The sequence below is a fragment of the Hibiscus syriacus genome, unplaced genomic scaffold, assembly GCF_006381635.1.
Source record: "Hibiscus syriacus cultivar Baekdansim isolate YM2019G1 unplaced genomic scaffold, ASM638163v2 tig00110377_pilon, whole genome shotgun sequence".
Lineage (NCBI taxonomy): Eukaryota > Viridiplantae > Streptophyta > Magnoliopsida > Malvales > Malvaceae > Hibiscus > Hibiscus syriacus.
The window spans coordinates 886,793-911,940 of record NW_024062711.1 but is presented as its reverse complement, the minus strand read 5'-3'; the positions used below and the strand labels follow the sequence as shown (position 1 = coordinate 911,940).

Genomic DNA, 25,148 nt, shown 5'->3' with positions numbered 1-25,148 from the left:
AATTAAACATATTCATATAATTGAATTAATAAAGGTAATTTGATTTTAATTTTTTATACATATAAATCATTACTTCATATGTCATACACTTTCATATCATATAAGTACTAGCATACTCAACAAAATTTTATTATTGTATAGTTATATCATCATCACTTATACAAAGTATTTTTATTGAATTAATTAATATTTACAAATTTTACATCTAGATATAATTAAAAAAACATTAAAATGTTCACATCAATATACACATTTAATCATATTTAAGATAACTTAAGAATTATTCACAAGTGTTTGACATCATAAAACAAATTAGTATATAAAAACACTTACCTTACTTACAAATTTCTATATTCATATATTTATAATCTTATTTTCAAGTGTTTTTTATAAGCTGATATATACAGCTCATTTATCTTATTTCTAATCATATGCAATATGTTATATATATCAGTTTATCATTCGATGAAGAAAGATTTATAATTTCTTTTAAAAAATTGAAGACTCTAGATATTATTAAACTTTTATTTTTATATTTAAGATTATTATAGAAATTTCATGAGCTTTCGGTTCACACTTTAGTTTCAGTAATAGAAAATTAAAAACCATGAAGAGTTGAGGTAGATGGAATCCAAGGTCGAACAATGTGAATGGATCAAAAAAGAAAGAAAGAATTACTGGTGATCCATTTGTCAAAAAAAAAAAGACAAATATAAATAGGTCAACAGTGCAGTAAAAGAAAAATTACAGAACGAAGCATATCTAAAAACAAATAGGAGGGAAACCAAGAAAACTCAAAACTTTCCCCAAAGAATTGCAAAGCAAACGTGGCAGAGTAAAACCACACAGCTATCTCACATGTCAGAGTGCCGCTTTATTTCTGTTTTTAATCATTTATTTCTTTTCGACTTTTAAAAAAGAAAAATAAATAAATAAATAAATAAAACAAAGATAAAGCAGCACAGATTCAAATCTCTCTCTCTCTAGAAGATCAATGCAAGGGCCGCCGCCCATCCCAACGCCAATCCTCCTATTGTCTTCTGCACGCTCTTCATTGTCTCTGCTCCACTCTGCAATTTTTTTATCCATTTACACAATTATAATCCTAAAACAGTAATTATAATTAGAAATGCATGATGTTCGTGTATCATATGATGTAATTGACTCATTTTTTTGCTCCAGATCCATTCATACTTTTTCCTGAAAACTAATTGCTCAAGTTCCACTTTCATCAGTGGCGCTCTATTCAAACGCGCTTAAACGAGATCTACTCTCCATTTTGAGCCGTAGTTCAGTTCTAAATTCTAAGGTTCATTAGCAAAAATTTGAGTCGCAGTTATTAAATTATGCCCGTGTAGGTAGCCTAAAATTTCAGATCTGGTGAAGTGCATTGTTGTACGATATAACTTATAGGCCAAACAGATTGAAATGAGAGAAAAGAGAGTGAAATGTACCTCATCCGCAGCGACAGAAGGGCCGGGAGAGGAAGCGCCGAGGCTAGGTCCGGGAGCTCCAGTAGGTGGAGCTGGAGGTCCAAGTAGATCAGGTGAAGGTGCGGGTGCATTGCGTTTCTTGGACTTCTTGCTTGGAGCAGGTGCAGGAACCTCAGCTGCGGTTGGTGCCGCAACAGGAGCAGGAGGAGAGGCGGAGCTCTCTGGGGGAGTTGTCGGTGCAGCAGCCGGGGGAGATTTGGCTGGAGGAGAGCTCACAGGGACTGGAGCCTGTGGAGAACTTTCTGGTGTAGCAGCCGGTGGTGAAGAAGCCGGAGCAGATTTAGATGGAGCCGGAGTCGCTGCGGACTTCTTCGGAGCTGCAGCCGGTGGCAATGAAGCAGGTGATGAAGAAGTTGGTGGAGAAGTAGTAGGAGCAGCGGTTGGAGCGGAAGTTTTAGGTTTACTCACGGGAGCGGTGGCGGGAGCACTAGCTGGCGTAGTCGCTGCCGGCGGAGCTTTAGTGGGAGCGGCTCCCGGAGCTTGGGCGCTGACACCAGCTACTAGAATGCAAATCAGTGCAACGGCGAACGCACTTCTGCGATTCATTTTTCTCTTAAATTATTCTTATGGTTTTTTCTCTTGAGAGTTGAGACTGAAGTGAATGATGAAGAAAAATAGTGGCACAGAGAGATTATAAATAAACGAAAAAGAGTCGCAACGATCGTATTTGGACTCGTTTAGAAGATCTGGATACCAACAAAGAAAAGGGCCCCACAATCACATGGAACAGACATAGCCGTTGGATGAAGGATACTGGGGACCACAAGCATCAAACAACTAAACAAGGGTACATGTGCTCTCTGTCTCTGGAATCCCCCCTCTAGCGTAATAATTATGGTGAAATAAGTGAAAAATCGACGTTGTGAAGAAATCAGGCTGTAAAGAGGTTTACTAGTTATTTAGAGAGCTAGAGATGTTTTCAAAATATAGGGATGAAGTGGGATAGTTTTTTTTTCTGTGAAAGTTTAATTTAGGCAAAAAGGCATCAAAGGCCCTTCAACTTTTAAAAAAAATCAATGTGACCCCTATCATTTTTTAGATCAATGTTACCCTCTAACTCGAAAAAAGAATACAATATGATCCTTTGGCCAACGTTTTCCATCATTGACCTAGATTTCGTTAATTTCTGTTGTTATAAAATGGGTATATCACCTTTCATTACTCAACTATTTTTTTCTCTTCTATTTTGGTCACTAAATTCTAAAAATTTTCAATACAAGGATATTTATCGCTATCTTATTGTATAAATTTTAAAATTATCATGTAACCCTCATTATCTAGAATTAAACTAAGATTAAATTGATATAATTTATAATTATTAAAAAAATAAAGTTCTTAAATCATATTTTAAATTAGGATTAACTTAATCTAATTATCTTTCTATTTAGTGATAAGAATAAAATCAATCACATAATTTAATGACCAGTCACATAATCTAATTATTAATTGAAGTTTAAATATTATAATGGGTCTGACATGATAATTTTAAAATTTATACAATAACACATTTAGTTTTCATATTTATATATTTAGTCAGATTAGTCTTAATTTAAATTATGATTTAATAAATTTATTTTTTTAATATTTATAAATTATATTAATTTAATATTATTTTAATTATAAATAGTTTAATAAATCTAACCATCTAATAAAATAGCGATAAATATCCTCTTATAGAAAATTTTTAGAATTTAGTGACCAAAATGAAAGAGAAGAAAATAGTTGAGTGATGAAAGGTGTGATTTACGCATTTTATAGTAGTAGGAATTAACGGAATCTTGGTCAATGACATAAAATGTTAGTCAAATGGTCACATTGGATTATTTTTTTGGGTTGGAGGACCATATTGATCTAAAATATATAATAGGGGCCACATTGGTATTTTTTTTTAAGTTAGAGGGCCTCTAATGTCTTTTTGCCTTTAATTTAATGTGATTTTTAATTTAAAATATTATCTTATTAAATTTAGAAAAGGGTAAAATGTACCAATGGTCATTAAAGTTTGAAAAAAAATTGTTTTCTCTATTGATCTTTTAAAAGTTATAAATTAGCCACTACTACAATCGATTTATTTTATGATTTATAATAAAAATGATCGGTCGATATTAGAAAACAACTGAACTGGACCATTGACCACCGCGCTGGAATCTCTATTGACTGACTCTTCAACTAATATTATTATGTATTAAAAATAATATATAATTTTATCTTATATTTAAGAATAATTACAATAGTATTCATCTATATATTATTTTCTTTTAATTAAATCTCTATTTTTATTTAATAAAAATATTATTTTTAATAAATATATTATTTTTAATAAATATATTATTTCACTTTGGGTTAAGTCGGGTCGGGTTCGGATTTTATCTCAAAAAATTGAGTCGGTTTGGATTGGGTGGAAATGGTATATTTTTCGAGTCAGGTGAAAGATTAAAAATGTTTGGGTCTGGTCGAGTGGACTGAAAATCCGACCCGACCCATGCTCATCCCTAAGTGTTGTTGTTGTCAATGGTTTAGGTACGCATTTAACGATCATGCTAAGCTTTCTATCACTGAGATTAAATGTTGTTTACGTCGTGTGACTATTTTATTATAAATTGATAATTTTAATGATAATTTTTTAACATTTGAAAGTTCAGTAAAAAACAAAAACTCAATCAAACTTTAATGACCATAGAGTAATTTACCCTTTAAGCAAGTATATAATTTATAATAAGGGTAAAGTATAGTAATGGTCACTGAACATTTCTAAAGCTTGCATTTAGGTCCCCCAACTTTTAAAACTTGCAATACAGTCCCCCAACATTTATTCCGTTTGCAATATGGTCTCCAACTTAAACCACCGTTAGAAATTAGGGTAAATTATATAAAAAGTTATTAAACTTTTCAGACACTTGAATTTAGGTCCCCCAACTTTTAAAACTTGCAAAACAGTCCTCAATTTCATTCTAAACCCCAATTTCCAAAGTAATTCAATTTCATTCTAAACCCTAAATTCCAAAATAATTCAATTAAATTCAATTATGTCAGATTTATTATTATTTAATTTCATCTTATTTCATGTGATACGTATTTTTTATATAAATATAATAGTATAATTCTTATCTGTTGAAGAAATTTTTTTAATTAAAAAAAATAGTTAGGATATAGAAGAGGTTGAAAATAATTCGAATTTTAAATTTATAAAATGTTATTTTGACGTATAAATAAAAGTGTAAACTACTAGGTTGACAACTTAACTATCTAGCCCTTTTTACTTTTGTCATCGATCTTTTAAATTTATCAATCATACAACATAATTATTTAACTGTTTCAACTAAGCCACTAGTCGTTACCAATTGATACAAATGATGAAGTGGCAGTTAAAAGGAATTGACATTATTATACATTCAGTCTTTATTATTTATATAATCAATTTGGTCCTAAATTAAATAGAATTTAATAAATTAATCATTTAATTAGGATCTGACATGTGTTAGCACATGATCATGACACGTGTCATTGGTGACACATGTCACCACCTAATTATTTATATATGCTATCAATTTGGTCCTAAATTAAATAAAATTTAATAAATTAATCATTTAACCAGGATCTGACATGTGTTAACACATGATCATGATATATGTTATTGGTGACACATGTCACCACCTAATTAGAAGAAAATTAAGTTACAAAGAAGCAAAATTTGGGTCTTGGGCAAACTCAAACCTAAGTCACGCAAATGAAAGATACAGGGTGGAGCCACTAAGCTAACATCATCGTTTGTGTTAAGAGATACACAATAATACATATACTAATAGTATGACCAATGCCAGAAAAAAAAGAATATAATGGAAAATGGAAATAATGAGATTTGAACTTCGGCAAAAAATTTGAAAGCAATAAATGATGGGAAAATATTATATTTTTTACAATAAAAAATATTATATTTGATAAATTGTTTGATAGATTTAATATATTTTTTAAATATTAGTTGATACAATATTTTAAAAGAATAAATTTAAGATTTATATATTTTTAAACTAAATTTAATAATTATATTTTTCATATTTATAATTCATGATTATATATATAATCTTAAGTTGAGTATTTCTAATATAATTAATAATTTTAATTTCTTATTAAAAATAAAATATTCAAAAAATATAAATGATTCATACATTAATATATGAATATATTTTTTTATTTATACATCTAAATATAAATATACATTTATATAAATATATTTTTATTCGTATATTGAAATATTTTGATTAAAATATAAACATATTTTAAATACTAGTTTATACAAGAAAAATAAAATATATCAAAAATATAAATGATTCATACATTTAAATATAAATTGAATCATTTATATTTTCTATACATCTATATTTAATAAGAAAATAAAATTATTGGGGGGCTGTTTTGCAAGTTTTAAAAGTTGGGGACCTAAATTCAAGTGCCTAAAAAGTTCAATGACCGTTTATATAATTTACCCTAATTTTCTAACAGTGATTTAAGTTGGGGGACCATATTACAAATGGAATAAATGTTGGGAGACTGTATTGCAAGTTTTAAAAGTTGGGGGATCTAAATGCAAGCTTCAAAAATGTTCAGTAATCATTACTATACTTTACCCTTATAATAATTTTTGGTTGCTATTGAATAAACAACACTGCTGCATATTTAGGATTAACAATCGAAAAATTATGAAAATTTTATAATAATTTTGATTACAATAAAAAAAATGTTATGAAGTGCATAATAATTTTAGCTTTAACCTAGATATTATCATATTCAACTAAAAAAAAGTTATGTTTTTATAAAATTTTATGATACAACAAATTTATGTTATTTTTAGTCTTATATTAACAAGTTATAATTTTACTCTCCCAGGAAGTAGTGGGTTTGTAACTTTTATTTTTTACGAAAGTTTTTTTAGATAATTTTAAGAATTATCCTTTAATACAAATCAATTTTCTTTATTTTTAAATTAAAAATTATTTCATTTAAGGATAAATTATAGAATTGTCACTTTCGTTTGAGTTTTATAAATTATTTTTCACTCAAATTAAAAAACATAATATATGGTCACTTTCATTTTATTTAATTAAGATATGGTCACAACGAGTTAATTATCATTAAATATTTTGATATAACATTTTGTCCATATTATTTATATATTCTCTCAATTTAGTTAAACTTTTAATAAATTAAAATAAATTTAATTCTCCAATCGAATAATGCCATGTGTCATTGGTACCACGTGTCATTAGTACTACGTGTCGTATTGAAATAAAGTTACTCCTCTAATCGAATGGTGATACGTAGCACCACTGACACGTGGCACCAATGACACGTGGTATCTTTCAATTGAAGGATTAAATTTATTTTAATTTATTAAAAGTGTGACTAAATTGAGAGATTATATAAATAATAGAGACCAAATGTGTGATTATACTAAAATACCATGTCACCTAATATGTTAACTGTTAATGGCAGTTAACTTGTGGTGACTACATATCAATTAAATAAAAAATGAAATCGGCCATATATTAATTAAATATAAACAAAAATGACATATATTATATTTTTTTTGAAATGAGTGAGTAAAAGTTGATAAAATATTTTTATATTGTTGCTCACCAAATTAAAAAAAAAGGTAAACTATATGATTAGTCCTTTTTGTTTAGGAGTTGTCCAACTTTGGTCACCAATTTAAAAATTAAGGGTAAATGCTCTCTAACATTATCGGTTCGTTCGGTTTAAGTCCATATGTCGTTAACCCTTAACAAATATGTGACATAACTAAGGGGCTAAAATCGAATGGAAGTTAACGGAAAGACTAAAATCGAACGAATCAATAACGTTAGTGACTAAAATCGAATGGATCGATAACGTTAGGGACCATGTACCCTTAATTTTTAAATTGGTGACCAAAATTGGTCATAACAAAAATAAAGGGGATTGTTTACATAGTTTACCCAAAAAAACATAAGTTTTGGTCTCTTACTTTATTATTTTTTAAAGTTTTGGTCACTTACGTTATCGTTTTATTAAGTTCTGGTCACTTGGACGTTGAATGTCATCAGTTAGATGATGTGACTCATTAATAAAATGATTTAATTTTTATTTTAAACCATAAACTTTAGACAAAATACTAATTATGAGTCTTTTATATATTCAAATTAGTTTAGGGATAATATTTCAATTTATCCATTTTTAATAGGTTTTCTTTCCAATCTCATTGTTGTTCATCTTCTCCATGGTTCTTCTTCAGACACCTCTGCTCCATTTTCTTTTTTTTAAATGACTCATGTTGTATTTCAAGAATAATGCAAGAATTCCAATTTTTCGATAACAAATAATAACAAAAGTTCACAAAAAATGAGAGGGTATGCATCAAGAGATAAAATGAAGTTAGATAATCTTAGTTATACAAACTAAAATTCAATTTCCAAAGATTGAGATTGCAGGATGGCAAATCCAAAAAGGAACAACAGGACAAATCAATGGATCCAAATAGTTTGATAATCAGATATCACTCTTTGTGGTGATTTTTCCTTGAGAAAAATCCTCCAATGAAATATAATCAATGGATCCAAACAACTCGATAATCGGATCATGAATTCATCCACTGAACTAAATCTAAAAATCCATGATCTTCAACATTGAATCTTTATTTTTTTTTTCTAAAAAAACAAAAAATTTTCCGATTCTAGATCCCCATGAACAATGTCTGCCTTATAAATCATTGTTAACTCATGCGGCCTACATGATCTGTCACACCATCACCATTGCACCGGCCTCAGATTATCTCATTTTTATGATGACTCAATCAAACAACTCATTGACGAAGTAGAGCTCTAGTACTAAGCGAATGACAGTTTAATCTTCATAAACATCATGGAGGTCGATCATGTTTAGATACGATGAAATGTTCTCAACAATATTTCACATCACGGGGATTTCGTTGGTTAACAATGCGTCGGAGATGGAAACCTGTACTGTGTAATCAATAACGCCACTATTGAAGAAGCTCTGGTTTTCTCAACTCGAGTTAGTGGCATCGCCACGGTGGTGAATCTTTTCGAAGTTTCAGTGACGAATTAATTGCGTTTTCACAACCTTCGTTACTTTTTTTTACATTTTCTTACAACCTTAAACCTAATATTGTCTCTAAACTAACTTCAATTTACTAAAAGACTCATAATCAATATTTTGTCTAAATTTTAGGGGTTAAAATAAAAACTAAAGCATTTTACTAAGGGGTCACTTCATCAAACTAACGACTTTCAACATCCAAGTGATTAAAACTTAATAAAATGATAACGTAAGTGACCAAAACTTCTGTTTTTTTCCCCGAATTTGATGAGCAAAAGTCTACAAATACGAAAGGAAAATGACCAGAACTTAATTCATGTATTATCTATGTGGAAATGATGTACTTTTAATTTTATATATTTACCGTGTCACATCAGCAAACCATTAAAGGTTTAATAGTCGTTAATCTCCAGTGACCACATCTTAATTAAAACGAAACGAAGTGACCAAATATTATGTTTTTTAAATTCAATGAGGAAAAGTTATGAAACTAAAACGAAAGTGATCAATTCTATAGTTTACCCTTCTTTTAGTAATGTCTTTAGTGGAATCCATCGAGTAATGAGAGTATTATTCTCTTTAGAGATTTTTAGTTCAAGCAGTTGCGTCTGCAAGTTTGCAAGAATTATCAATGATTAAGAAATATTCTAAACATATATTACATTGTAATTATCCTAACCTATTATAAATCTATAGTTATTTCGAATAATCTTTGTGACAATTAATGAAATGATACTCTCCCATCTATTTATTAAACATGTAAAGTACATAAATGCCCCGAACTATAAGGTACTTCTTTATTGAGTGCTTCGACTATTACAAGTTACAAAATGATCCTCTGACTATAGGGCGTATTGAGTCCCACGACTATTAAAAATTACATAATGATCATCTGACTATTCATATGTCCCAAACTCGTTATTTTTCATTAAAAAATAATGATGAGCTGAGGTAAACGTTAACTTACTAATTGATATATGATAAAATTTGATTTTAAAATTTTAGATAATTACACAAGTTAACATATCTCAGTCAGTATATTAACATCTAACTCAGATGATCGTAAATTATTTTAAAAACAAATGACGAATTTAAAACATATGAATATTCATAGATCATTTTGTAAGTTTTAATAGTTAAATGACTCAACAAAATAATGTTCTATAATTAAAGGACCATTTTATAACTTTAGCAGTCAAAGAAATCAATAAAACAACTATTATATGGTAGAAGATCATTATATATTACCCTTATTAAATTTACTTTTTTTTATTAATATGTGGTAAGTACAATATAATATCTGTTATAAGGTAACTCTCAACTTTTTAATATTGAACATTCAGACTCTCACATCTATTGTGCTTGACCTTGAGTCCTAAAAGAATAATAAAAATTTCTTATTAAATTTACTTTTTAAATTTAATCAATGAAAATGATTTTTAAATGACCGATATTTTTTGCTCAATGTTAAATGTTATTCGACGGGATGGAATACTAAAAGGTCTGATATATCATATGGAATATTGATATATAGGATGTTTTAAATCAAATAAAAAATAGTATATGAAAAAGTTGATTAAATGTTTAAATTACATAAAATCGTGTGTATATAAGGGAAACTGGTGAGATATTTGTAAATATTTGGGGTCCACTTGGAAGATAACTTTTTGTCGGCTGGCACATAGCTAATTATTAGGCTGTAAACGCACGCAACGAACACGAAAGAATATGTGTTTATGTTCGTTCGTTTAATTTTAATCAAATAAATGAATGAATACGAATATAAATGTATAAAAAAAATTTGCTCGTGTTCGTTCGTTAAGAAATGTAGCTTGTTTGTGTTCGTTCATGTTTTTTCATTTAAATGATAAACGAATACAAATGAATGAACATAAACGAACGGATGTAAATGAACATAAATGAACACAATAAACAAACACAAACGAGCGAACGTAAACGAACGCAATAAATGAACATAAACGAACATAAATGAATATAAATGAAAATATATTTTTTCCTAATAATTTTATGATTATATTTTATTGGGTTTTAATATTTTAAATGAATTTAGAGAGATTGGACTAAACATAAATGAACACACAAAAACGAACAAACATAAATGGACATAAATGAAAAAAATATTATCGAATGTTGACGAACGTAAATAAACAAACGAGCCCTTGGTTTGTGTTCATTAATTTAATTAAACGAACACAAAATCTTGTTCATGTTCATTCGTTTAATAAATAAATGAACATAAACGAACTTCCCGCCGAACTATTCACGAACGGTTCGCTAATTATGATGATTTTTTACTCATTAATTATATATTACAAATAATTTTTCAATCTAATATTTATTTTTTATTAGTTTTTACCATTTTTGTCATGTAAAGTAAAGGTTGGATTAAAATGAAAAAATATAAATATAAATATAAAACATATAGATAAATTTTATTCAAAATGAATAAATATATACGGTGTGTTGAAAATATATAATTGAGTCTTAGAATTAGAGGGTAACCAAAAATATATATATATATAATTATACGAGTTCGAACACGAAATAAACATAAGTCAAGTTGAGTTGGACGGAACTTCTCAAATTTTATATTATTTAGATATGAAATTTTTAAGTACTTAAATATAATTTTTTAAACATAACGTTAATACTAATGTATGTGTATCATCGTCATTTTTCAGCTCGTGATTGTACAAATATGTTTCTTCGACATAGTCAATGGAGGAGCCACAATTTGGAGAGAGTAGATATGTACTCATTTTAAAATTTAAATTTTCTTCAATTATTTATTTATTTTATTGACTATGTCCACTCTTAAATTTTTATGTTTATCCTGAAATATGAATTTTTTTATTAGTTACTTATTTTATTGATTGTGACTACTCTAAAATTTTATTTAGACACACCTCATTTAAAAATTTGATGTTGTTAACATATGTGTCTATTCTCAAAAATATTTTTAGTCCACTAAACATTACACATATTTATTCTTTTTAAAAATAATTTATATAATATTTTTTTACCCTTGTTTTTTTTTTCTTTCATTTTGGTCCAAGTCTTTAAATTCTAACGGGCGTCTGTTATATCAACATAAAACGCATCGTATAAAAAGTGGCTTCCGGAAAACACTTTCTTTATAACTGTCTCTGTCTTATATAATAAAAATAATATTCAGAAAAAAAATAGTTTAAAAATATTTTTTATTTAATGATCTTTGGATAAAAAACCAATTGTGATAGAGAAAAATTATTCGGATATTAAATATTTAGGTGATATCGTTTAAATAATATTTTAAGTTTAAGTCATTGTGTATGTAGAAAATTCCTGCTGAGAGGTTTATCCACTAAAAATCAAATATGTGATGTAAATCAATCCGAATTAGTCACCCTTAAAGCGGGTGCGCAACCAAAAAAAAAAATCTGGGGTAACTGGAGACAAAATTTGGCTTTTGAACTTGTTCTTCTGTTGGCTGGAAACGGTGTGAAAGGGGTGAGACAGCTGGATGCGCGTCAATTTGGTCAACGCCACAAATACATAGGAAGCGTCCACGTCCACATGAGTAGCTTAACGGCAATGATTTTGAAGGAGACAGTAGGTGAAATTGTTATAGGATAATGATCTCCGGTTCATATATACGTTGAAATATTATGATTTTATTTAATTTATTCTATACTAGATAACGTCTTATTTATGATGTTTATAAAAGATAAAATTTTACGTAATATATATTACTAATAATTATTAATAATTTCATTATTTTATTTAAATATTATATAAAAATAAAGAATAATTTTTATTATTATTTCAAAATTTTATTAATTTTCTTAACTAAATTATGATTAGTTGACTCATGGCTCTGATATAATTAACTTTGACACATTTGACTCGAGTTGATTCATTTACCATAACCAACTCAACCCGACTCATTGACTTTGATCGGACTCGTTATCCCTTTTGATCATTTGATTATCATTGACTTTAACTATTGATCTCCGTTAGCTTTGACTGTAGACTACTGTTAGCTTTGATTGTTGATTTTAACTGTTGACTTTGATTGTTGATTTTAACTATTGACTTTGATTGTTGATTTTAATTGTCGACTAACATTAATTGTAAGACCCTAATTCAATCCGGTTGAAAATTTAAAGGATCAAGACATTACACAAAATTATTGAAGTGATTAATCATTTTTTAGAACATTTGTTCCATTCAACATCAAAAGCATAGAAAACACAACTAAATTGAGTTTGCAAGAGTGAAGAGCTCCCAAAATAGCATCTAAAATCAAATGTAATAGCAAGAATGACAAAATAGAGTTACGACTCAAATATATATAAGGTCAATGAATAATACATGTGTCGTAACCGTCTTTTGAGTGGGTTCGGAATTGGGCTTCGACTTGAATAAAAACATTAGAGCCATCACATATCATTTTAAAAAATATTTAGGTTGATTGGACACCATCTTACTTGATATGTGTTTTACCAGAAATGTGTCGGATTTGAGATTCGGTTATAGTCAAGGAATGATTAGCACCCTTGAACTGCCCTTTCGAACAATTTTAATTTGTCGGTTGTCTTAATTGCAAAAATTAAAATTAAAATTTAAATACTCGATTTGAATTACTTACCTTTGATCAATTAAAAAATCCCCTAAAAAAATAAAAAAATGTTAGGAGAGAGAAATAATAATAATAATAATAATAATAATAATAAACATTAAATAAATCAAAGAGAAAATAAAAAAAAGATTAAATTGAGAAAATAACAAAAAAATGTTAAATTTTAAAAGTAATAAAAAATAATAAGTAAAAATATAAAACAATGTTTAAAAAATAATAATTTAAAAAAAGGAAAAAATATGCTAAAATTAAAAGGAAAAATGAATAACTAAAAAATTTAAAGGATCCAATTGAAACAAATTGAAATTTATGGATCAAATTGATACTAAAAATGAGTTTCAAGAGAAAAATAAAAGGTTAGAGGGTTAAATCGTGAAATATAATAAATATAATGAAGGATTAGATTGAATTAATTGAAAATTCAAAAGCAAAATTGAAATAGGTGATCAAAATGACTTACACATCAAAACTTGAGGGACAACGGAAAGGATTTAACAATCTGCTAATTATAATGTGGTCCTCGGTATAGAAATGTGCCAAACCCCCATCTCCTCTCATTCTCTCATTTCCTCAAAATCCATTCTCCCTCATCTCTCCAAATTCTCTTAATTCTCCCCTAACCGGTCGAAATCCGACCATCGCTCCGGTGACCAACCACCCCTCCGGTCACCGCCTCCAGTGGCCGAAAAATTCAAAAATACCAAAATGTTCCCTTTAACACCCCGAAGCCGAGACCGACCTCCAAATAGCCTAAAAACAACCACAACGCCGTAGATCTAAGAATAAAACTCTCGGGTTTTACCTTTTTTGCGAAGCTTTCTCGTTTTCCGGTGACCCTTCCTCTTCCGACGCTCACCGAAGGCTATTCCAACACTGTTTTTGTTTTTTGCTTGACTTCACTATGCTCTTTATTCGTATTTTTTGGTTATTGTTTCTTGCTTTGTATTTTGCTTGGTGGTTTGGTTGCCTTTTGCTTGTTCACCATGTATTTTCCTTGTTGGTGTGTGTTTCTCCCTGGTGAAGCATCGGGGGTATTTATAACCCCCTTGTTGAAGTTGGTTTTCGGTGATTTCGAGGTTGTGGGTTGTTGCTTGACCGGCTAAACGGGATGAGTCAGTCTCGATTTAGTCGAGATTATTTGCATGGCCGATTTTTTCGGTTTGGCGTTGGCTGCTTCGTCTTTGTATGACCGAAAGTCTCGCTTGACCGGTGACTTTTGGATCCCTTGGGGCATTTTTGGTCTTTGGATCAAAAGGCCAGATCCAACGGCCCTGGCTGTGCGGCACTGGTGTCTATCATTAGAAACCCTAGTTTCCTTTTGGGTTGGGTCAAGCCCGTTTATCATATGTTGGACCCGAACAGACTCTTGGACCCTAAAAATATAAATAGAAAATAAAAAATAGAAATAGAAAAAATAAAGAAATAAAAATAAGATAAAAATGAATAAAAAAATAAAATAAGTATACTAATATTATATATATTTATAAGAAACGTTCCAAACCTAAATATTATATATTAAAAAACATTTTTTAAAACTATATATTATATATATTTTTAAAAACGTTTTAAAACTATATATTATATATTTTTGTAAAATATTTTCAAAACTATATATTATATATATATATATATATTTTCAAAAATGTTTTAAAAAACTATATATTATATATATTTTCAAAAATGTTTTAAAAAACTATATATTATATATATTTTCAAAATGTTTTCAAAAACTATATATTATATATATTTTTCAAAATGTTTTCAAAAACTATATATTATATATATCTTCAAAATATTTTCAAAACTATATATTATATATTTTCAAAAACCGATTTTTTTAAAAAACTATATGTTTCAAAAAAAAAATTCTTTCAAAAATTATACTATATTATTATGTATATTAAAAAAACTTCAGACGAAAATGGGTGTCTAAAACATGCATACTAAAATATACCCAAGATGTACTCTAGTACTTCAAATGATATGGAATATGAACTCAGTAATAAGCTACTTGAGAATCTACCTAAGAACCTACGCACGGAAACATATTTCGAACACTGAGTTCATAAGCCTAGTACTACACAAATAACTCTAATATACTACTTACCTTCATCATATATGCAGACTAGCAGACTTAGTCATAAACACACACAAGGATATCAATACACATAGGGGTAAACATTTATGGCATCACCTTGTGTATGCGACGCCATATATATGTAGTATTTATGTTGTATGATTTTTTATTTTGAGCATGTTCTATTTTCTTGTTTTACGTTATACATACATGTTTAATATTTAAATTATTATGATTATATATTACTCAAAATTTATTTATATACTTAAGTTTTGAGATAATATAAAACGAAATTCCTATTTTTAGAATTTTTTCAAAGGTCTTGAGGTTTCTCTTTGGAGGGTAAATCCTCGTTATGTTTTTTTTATTTTAGGTCTCTTTTCAGATGATAAAGTCTTCAATATGTACAATTGTAAGAAGACATGAGGTTATAAAAATCTTTTATTATAATGTTCGGATGATGAGTAATTTAGTATTGGTTTACCAGGCTTCAAAACTCACTAGAGCTTTTAAAGGTTTATTTATTTTTATTTCATTCGATGTTGAAATTAGAATCTAAATAGTCCTATAATGGTTACAAATCATCAGTTGGAAATGCCAATGAACATTAAAGGAATTTAATTATTTCTTTCTGAAATTAATTGTGTAGCTTACAAGGTAAGTATAATAAAGAAAGGACACCGTTTATTTTACCTTTTTGCTTTATTCCCCTTCACGATATTGACATATGCAAACCGGAGATGGGCATTCACAGATTAACAGTTTTTTCTAGGAATTTAAATAGGTTATTGATCCTTGATCTTTTCTATTTTTCTTATTTTCTTCTTTCTTTCTCATCATTTTCTAATTTATTTTATAAATTTATTTTAATTGATCTAAAAATTTTATTTTATTTTAAATTTTTCATTTTTAATAAAAACAATAAATGTTTTTCTTTATTTTGTATAAATTTATGTCTTCTTTTTATTTTTTTAAATAAAAATTATTATTACTTTTTTAATTGGTTTGTATATATTTATCTTATTTTTTTATTAAGCTATGGTGACCATAAAGCAGTATATGTTGTAAGTACTTTTAATTATTTAACAATAAACATTCGATCAAGCTTGTAATCTCTAGTGCTCGAACTCATGACCTCCAAGATACTTAAATACTTATCTTGTTAACTTTTCTGTACTATAGATTCTTATATTAATTCTCTTATCCCGATAAGTTCTCACGAACAATATAAATATATCGTGTTTGAGTTTTTGTAAAATTAAATGTCAACTTATTATTATATGTTATTATATATTATATTTCTGGTGCTTAATTTTCACAACTAATAATAATATTTATTTGTTTATATATTTTTTCAAAATATTATATTCTTATATGCTATTATTTTATAAAATAAATAGATTATATTTTAGGATATATCATATTAACTTATATATGTATTGCTTATAAATTATTTAATTAATTTTATTTTAAAATTGATAGCACTAATAATTTTATTTCATTAAGTTAAAATATATTAAATGCACAGTTTTTTCTTTAAATTACGAATTTAACTATTATTATTCCTCATCTTTCTTTGTATATTCCAATCATTTCGTACACACACAAAATGTCTTAGAAACTCAAAATAGAAAAATTTAACACGTATATAATATTTTAAAATAGGAATAATATAAATATCATTATGATGTAAAAAGCACAGTACGAATATCTTAATGTTGTCCACTCTTCCTCTTTATAAATATAAATATTGAAGGTATATATGGATTTATCCAGTAATCAGTGATTAATAAAAATATTTTTATTTTTGAGATTAAAGATTCAAACAATTATGTATGTAGGGTTTGTTCTAATTATTAAGAAAGATTTTAAATAAATATTATCTTGTAACTATTTTAGACTATTTAAAAAAATATTGAAGGTATATATATAAATTTTTTTTGATACATAGATCATATAAATCATATAGTTCTTCAAATTTTAAAAATAATATTATTAAAAAAAACAGTTATAGACTTCAAATATAAACAACAAGATGAACATACATGCAAGATAGTATGTACACTCTGCAGATATAGTTGTTTGAACTTAGAACCTTCAAGAAAATATTTCTTTCAACCACTAAAATCGTTTGATTAGTTCGACATACTTTTTAATATTTAAACATCAAGTTTAATGCTAATCATCTACTTCTAATTCAATTAGTCCATTTATCGATCTATGATTAGAAGAGTAATACAGTGACAACTATTACTGAATTATTTATAAAGTTTTAAATTAGATTAAATTAAAATAAAAATAAATAAGCTTTTATTAAAATAACCCATCAAATATCTTCCAATACATTACTATCCTAATGGCTAATTGGTAGTGACAATTTTGAATGTTCAACCGGAAACAGCTCACCGTCCAACCATAAGAATTCTTAGACAAATAATACAAAAGGCTTTTTTTATACTCAAAGACTGTGAACTTTTTTTAATTTTAGAAATTAAGAACGATCAGTCTTTTATTTTGTAATATCTAAATATCATATGATATAACTTTCATTCATACATTTTTTTTCTTTAGCTCGTTAAAAAAAGGTTTCAAGCCGACGTTCCAATTTATTGTCAAGTCATTCAAATACTCTTGAATCCGACCGTCCATTCTGAGTTTTGACACGTTAGATCAAATCACTTTTTATTCCATGGAGCACATTTGAACACATCAACACAACTACCAACATACACGTCATTTTCCAAATAAATGATCTGATAATTCTGAATCTAACTAAATGAAAACGAAAAAGAAAAAGAAACGATCGGAGTCGCCAGGGAATGAGCATTGCTAATCGAAATCAACTTCATAATAACTTAAGATTAACATTTCAAATTATTAAAATTAAAAACATGCTTAATATATTTAATAATCAATCGCAGTACTTAATTTCACGCAGTACTGATATCATAACGAATGTGCTTAAGCAGCACTGGGATGACGATATCAGGCGAGCTAAGCTGCGGGAGGTGACCATCGGATGTCATGACTTCGACTATGGATTCGCTGCCTAGGTTTTGGTGCAAGTATTCAGAGACGACGACGGGGACAGCCAAGTCTTTAACACTTTGGATGATGTGGCAGGGCACGGTGACAAGGCTGAGGATTTGTCTCATGTCGCTTTGGAATATGGTCTGAGCCACGCTGAGGGCTATGTCGGGTCTCATGTTGAAGAGGGTGCGGCTGAATTCCTGAACCGCCACAGATTCCATGTCGCCACCTACCGCTAGTGGCGCAAAACCAGAACACCAGGCTTTGTAGTTGGATCCCATTGCTTCGAAGAGTTGGTCCAAGTCTTCTTGCTCAAATCCTCCATAGTAATCCACGTCATTCAGATACCTACAACAACGATAAACAACGGGTTTAACTTGAATATAAAAAACAGGTTAAGAAAATAACTCCAGGAATACCTGATCTCACTGAAAGCAACCATTTTTTTATTGTTAATTGAATTACTACCTTGGGGAAGCTGAGATCATGATGATTTTGGAGAAGAGATCGGGTCGGGAAATGGAAGCTATAACACCAACCATGGCGGAAACCGAATGGCCAACGAAAATACAAGAATCAAATCGGAGTTCTTCGAGAATAGCGAGCAAATCAAAAGCGTATCCTTCGAGAGTGGCGTAACGATTGAAATCAAAGTAATCGGGGTTAGTAGTTCCAGCGCCCATGTTATCGTATAAAACCACACGGAAATCGTCGACCAGGTGAGGAACTAAGTGCTTCCACACCGACTGGTCCGTCCCGAACCCATGAGCCAAAACTATGAGTCGGTCGCCTGAACCCAAAACCTTGAGGTTGTGAGCTTCTTCAACGATCCCCATGAATCACTTTCCCCCTCGCCCCCTCAAAAAAGTCTAACTAGAGTAAGTGTGGGGAAAAAACCAGAAAAAATAGCGACTTTGGTTTCATTTGTGGGTTGGGTTGTATTTATATTTGTCAAGTTAGTACAGACTGACCTCTCTCACGGTTGTCAAGAGAGTCCTGTTCCATAAGGACCTCACATGTCGATATTTTTCATTTTGGGATAAGATTCAGTTGGGTCTCATGAGTTAATTGCATTCCTAAACTATTACTATCATTTTAAATTATCCTTAAACTTTTGAATATTCTAATTTCATCCCTAAACTATGGTTATCATTTTAAATTATGACTTATTTTAAATTGTCCCTAAACTTTTAAATTATCCTCAAACTTTTGAGCATTTCATTTTCATCCCCAAACTATGATCTTAATTCTAAATTGATACCTAAATTTTTTGAATATTTTAATATCATCCCACATTATAGTATATACTAATCACATCCCTTGTTAATAAAATCATTAGGCAAAGTTATATTATTATATGTTTGAAAAAAATAAAATTTAGGTTAAACTATGGTTGAAACTAATTAAATATTTGGATGAATTTGGGGATGAAATTATAAGATTCAAAAGTTTAGGGACCAATTTAGAATGAGATTCATAGTCTATGGATAAAATTAGAATATTCAAAAGTTTAAGGAGTAATTTAGAATGAGAGTTATAGTTCGAGGATAAAATTGGAATGTTTAAAAGTTTAAGGACTAATCTAAAATAAGAATAATAGTTTGAGGACTTATGATATAATTTGTAATGTCCCGAATCCCGTGTTAGTAGTTTTAGGTTAAATCGAAAGTGTTTAATTTACCCAAAAGCCTTATATGAAAGAGTGGCCAAATTAGGAATTGGGTTAAGCTTGGTTTTGGCCCAACTAAGGTAAAATGGGGCATTTCTAAATGTTGGGCAAAGCTAGAGTGACCAAGGGAGTAATTAGCCTCTTTTTATTTTCAAAAGCTGAAATCATTTAATGAATGATGATATCATGTTGCCATTCTTTTTTTCCTCAACTCTCATTTGTCATTTTCTGCTTCATTCAAACTTCATCTCATTCTCTTAGAAGCTTGAGTAAAGGTGGAAACTCTGTTGGTCTACAATTCTTGTCCAGTTTAAATAAGGTAAAAAAATGAAATCACCTCTCTTAGAGCTTTGATTCTAGCCCTCAAACACAAGTTCTGGTGATAGTGGTCATTCATAGGTTTTACTGGGGTTTTGAAACATATGGTGTTTCAACCCGTTTTTGGAAGGATTTAAGCTCAAGTGATGTTCCAAACTCTTTGTTAAGCTTCCTAACAACATTAGTAACCCTTGTTTTGATTTTTTGCTTAGTGAGAGAAGTTTAAAAAAGCTCCAAGTGCAAAGGAAAGGAAAAACTCACCCTTGGTTGAGTTGAAAGAACTTCCAACAACTTAGGACTCAAGGTAACTCACTTCTAACTAAACTCTACCACATGTACGAAACTAGGTGAGTTTTGTTAGCTTGCATGATTCATGAAGCATGTTCATGGTAGATTTCAATAATTGGTGCTTTCCAATATGTTTATGGACCTATTATGACCCCTATAATCAAACATAACACTTTAATAATAGTTTGGGACCTCGGTAGGACTTATACACTACTAGAAAATCCCCCTTTAATGACGCGCATTGCGCGTCATCTATGGGTGCGGATGACACACAAATGCCTGTCGTTGAAGCCACTGACATGAATCTTAGATGACACGCAATTGTGTGTCATAAATCTATGACAAGTATTTATGACACGCATTTATGACACACATTTATGACGCGCATTGAATGTCATTGAAGCCCCCGTCATAAATAAAGATGACACACATTTGTGTGTCATAAATTAATGACACACATGTATGACTTACATTGCGTGTCATTGAAGCCCCCGTCATACATGAAGATGACACACATTCGCGTGTCGTGATTGTATTTCGTAAATTATATATATATATATATACATACATATATATATATATATATATATATATATATATATATATATATATTGTAGATTGACAAATAATCAAACTAAATCACATTTAATGCCTCATAATACTAAATATATATATCATATATCATATTATATATAAGCAATCCATTTGCATACAATATATAAACATGACACCCATGAAAAATGTTGCCACTGGCACTGTAATATTGCAAACATAAATAGCCAGTCATTACAATTATAGAGTGATTTCGTTGGATGTAATCAAATAATGCACTTTGTTTCCACATACTTAGAGCTTTGAGCATATGGATAAAAGCCACAGATATGTGCAAATATGCAGTGTTGCCAAACCTGTATTGACAAAAAAAATGAGGATGCTTAGAATATGTAAAAACAATATCAACAAAAGGTAAGCAAAATAAAACAAAGATGTCAAAATTTTGCACAGCCAATACATAATAAGCTCTATATCGTATAAGCAATTTGCAGCCTATAGCATAAACCTTTTGGCAACTGAACAACTTAAATGCATTTAAAATTTAATTTTCATTAAAAGTATAAGAAAAATAAATTAGTGCTGTCAGAACCAGCATTTCAGGGCAAGGCATTAAGATATAAAAAAAAGAGCAAGACAAATGGCAGTAATTCAACAAATTAGGATCCTGGTTTAATTAAGAAACTTCATTATGCAGAGAAGGCAACTTGATGCAACACAAACCACATAAGTAACTTATTACACAACACAAACCACACCATAATAAAGAAAACACTACACCACACACCAAACACAAATTCCAGTCATACCACAGTTAAATACTTACCAAAGACTTGATGCAAAGAAGACACTTATAGGTATTACACATGTTGTATATCTACAACATCGAGAACATTTGTTTAGGAAAGAGAACATCGATATTGTAGCTAAGCAGTAATTAAGAATAATAACAACTATTTTAGATAAAGAATAACACTTACATTTCAAATGTCATTTTGACAGGAGCTACAACTGGAAACCTTAAATACTAATAAGAAAATGAAAATTACTAAAAAATAAGCCTAAAACCAATAATTTATTTCGAACCTTTAGAGAAACTTTGGCAGTCTTCCACAAAATTGCAGCACATGATTCTGGACTATACCATTTAAAGAAATAGGAAAGAAATGAAATATCAACACAATTAGAAATGTCATCTAAAAAAGATCAACATTTAGAAGGAGTAATATACAATCTTACCAGGTACAACGAGGAAAAATAAGGTTTTAACCAATTACAATATCATATATTGTGTGGGATCAAAATGGCAGGTTGTACAGACTTAAACGACATTCAATAAAAACAATATACGTCATCTCAATACCTTTCAACATAAAAGACTGCATTTTCCAACATCAATAATTTATTAGCATAGCCAATGGCCAAGTCACCGCTAGAGCCACCTTCCCCGATAACAATAAAAACAATTGGGACCTTCAGAACAAACACGGTCCTCAAATTGTGGGCAATAGCTTCACCCTACATGAATGTAATGCATAAAAATCAGTTGTGCTAACATTAAAAGTAGATATGGTATGCTTTATAATATAATAGTCCTTATACTTGACCCAACTCCTCAGATTTAAGGTCAGCATACGCCCCAAGAGTGTCAATAAAAGTAACTATAGGAAAACCATGATGATCTACATAATACATCATGCGCAGAGCCTTCATATAACTGTAAGCATTTCCTAAATATCAGTTAAGAGTGACAGATTCTCTCTTTGAAAGGTAAAATTCAACATGCAAGTTTCATATACTTACCCATGGGGAGTTGGCATTCCAAAGTTACGCTGAATATATAGATAAAAGTGTTTCTACCCTTTTGCTGACCAATAAACATGTATCGACTACCATCTATGGTTCATATACTAGTAACAATAGTTGTATCATCATAACCCGATCGATCTCCATGAAGTTCCACAAACTAGATACATGAGAATATACAAAACATTTATTAGAACAATTCTTCACCCTCCACACACTGGGTGTTAAAGATAATGTTGACGAAAATACACAGAATTTAATATCCGAGTTAAAGGTCATGCAACCACCAAACCTTATCAGTAATGCTAAATACATAATCAAGGAATGTAGGTCTGTTAGGGTGTCGGGTAATGTTCACACGTTGTATAGGGGTTAGATGTGTGTATAAGTCCTTTAGGGTCTGAAATAAATAACAGAAAGGATTATAAGAGTTAACCGAAAACCATAAACATGGTGAAACATCAATATGTTTGACAGCACATCAACACTAAATGGTGTGCAAGCCTTTTCTAAAACATTGAATTAAGCTCATCCCTTATTAAGGTATCAAGCTTACACCAGACTTAAAGAAGAATCATAGATTTTGGAGTTTAACACCACAGAATTTCAAGCAAGCATTATAAATGTTCTAATATTGATAATCCTCTGCAATAAGAGAATGAATCCAAAAATAAAATCAAGTACTATAATAAAATTCTAAATAACAAATAAATGACATAGAAAATGCAACATCAGAAACATTTTATCAGCCAATATTAAATATAACTTCCTGACCTAATTTTCAGTTTTGGTATAATTAAATTGAGCACACGAAAACATATTCCATACTCAACTTCACTCTCATTAACAGGCTGGATATGTATCAACTCAGAGGAACATATAAATGTATAACTAGAAATTATATTACTTCATGGAAACAACTAAAGTACTCTCAGATTGTCTCAAACAAAATAATTGTACCTGTTGATATTTATTCTCCAATAATATAATCTGATCATTGAAGTCCAATCCAGTTTCATTTTCCATCCTCCTCACCTGCATATGAAACAAACACAAAATTTTAAGCAACCACGGGTTTGTTATGATCAGAAAAACCAAAAGTCGCTAGAAATAAGGAATTACATCAATCATCTTCTTCTAAAAATTTACAAGGGGATTCTCTAAATCCAAAGTAACAGGCTTTTGCTTTTCTTTCAAAGGATTAAAATGGGAAAGATGACTTAGGACTCCGCCTTTCACATTTGGATTCGGATCTGCAGGCCACAGATATTCATGCTTCACTTTCCTCAGCTTTGCAACTACAGTTACACCCCTTTTTGACATATCAAATCTTGGCGTCCCTAGGGTTTCAAGAGGGATACCACTCACGCCATTACTAAAGCTTCAAAGAAGATCGGAAGCTGAAGTTCCAGTAAATGCAACTGGAGAATACATCATAAAAGCCATCACGCCTCGAGCTTAGATATCTCAGAACTCTACACGAAACCCAAACAGTCAAATCTCCAAATTTCAGTCTAATGATTAGAAAAAAATAAACTTCAACTGACATTAAAAGAAAAGATGCATTACAAACATAAATCAACGTAAAAAATAATCAGATTTGCAACAAGAGTGAGACTGAGAAATAACCAGAAACACGAGACGAAAATGGAGGAAATGGAGGTCGGTGTTGGTCAAGAAAAGGAAAGCGATTTTAGGGGAGGAGGAGGAGAGGTGGGACGAGACGGAGGGAGAGACGGTGGCACGGTGGAAGAGACAGAGATCGTCGAGTTCATCGGAGGCGAAAATAGGCGGCAGAGGCTGGGGATTAAAACTCGGGCCTAACAAGAAGAAGAGAATCAGGATGAAAAGCAGGAGAGAAAATGAGAGAATGAAAGGAGTGGAAAACATTAGACGGGGGAAGAAGCGGGAAATGAAGAAAATAATAGGTGAAATTAGAATGCGACTCCTAAAGATGACACACAATTAAAAAGTATACTTCGTGTTTTTGCAAATTTTATGGATTATGACTATTAAATATGACACACATTATTGTAAGTCATAAATCGTTCAGATTTTAAAAAAACATGACATTTATTTTATGACACACATGTTTTGCAAGTCATAAATTAGCGTGTATCATTAAAGGTATATTTTCTTGTAGTGATAGGAGTGTTAAGGAGGTACTTTCGTGCCTAAAAC

The 25,148-nt window shown here is 29.7% G+C and overlaps 2 protein-coding genes and 1 pseudogene across 2 annotated transcripts; all 3 read right to left on the bottom strand.

The window, feature by feature from the left end:
* Positions 1–781: 781 nt before the first annotated feature.
* Positions 782–2,081, bottom strand: LOC120121646 (lysine-rich arabinogalactan protein 18-like). The gene is made up of 2 exons (XM_039140964.1): positions 1,455–2,081; positions 782–1,070 (listed from the first exon to the last, which is right to left on the bottom strand). The coding sequence occupies exons 1-2, from the start codon at positions 2,037–2,039 to the stop codon at positions 984–986; spliced, it is 672 nt and encodes a 223-aa protein (XP_038996895.1). The 5' UTR covers positions 2,040–2,081; the 3' UTR covers positions 782–983.
* A 15,946-nt stretch (positions 2,082–18,027) lies between these two features.
* On the bottom strand, positions 18,028–19,238 carry LOC120121588 (probable esterase KAI2). The gene is made up of 2 exons (XM_039140908.1): positions 18,803–19,238; positions 18,028–18,682 (listed from the first exon to the last, which is right to left on the bottom strand). Exons 1-2 carry the CDS (start codon positions 19,168–19,170, stop codon positions 18,235–18,237), a joined length of 816 nt encoding a protein of 271 aa, XP_038996839.1. The 5' UTR covers positions 19,171–19,238; the 3' UTR covers positions 18,028–18,234.
* A 2,189-nt stretch (positions 19,239–21,427) lies between these two features.
* LOC120121540 lies at positions 21,428–24,413 on the bottom strand (annotated as a pseudogene).
* Positions 24,414–25,148: the final 735 nt, after the last annotated feature.

Coding starts and splice junctions, on each gene's coding strand:
- LOC120121646 (XM_039140964.1), bottom strand. CDS start 2,039: ATGAATCGCAGAAGTGCGTTCGCCGTTGCACTGATTTGCATTCTAGTA. Junction 1,071..1,454: donor CTTCTGTCGCTGCGGATGAG/GTACATTTCACT, acceptor AAAAAATTGCAG/AGTGGAGCAGAGACAATGAA.
- LOC120121588 (XM_039140908.1), bottom strand. CDS start 19,170: ATGGGGATCGTTGAAGAAGCTCACAACCTCAAGGTTTTGGGTTCAGGC. Junction 18,683..18,802: donor ATGATCTCAGCTTCCCCAAG/GTAGTAATTCAA, acceptor TCGTTGTTGTAG/GTATCTGAATGACGTGGATT.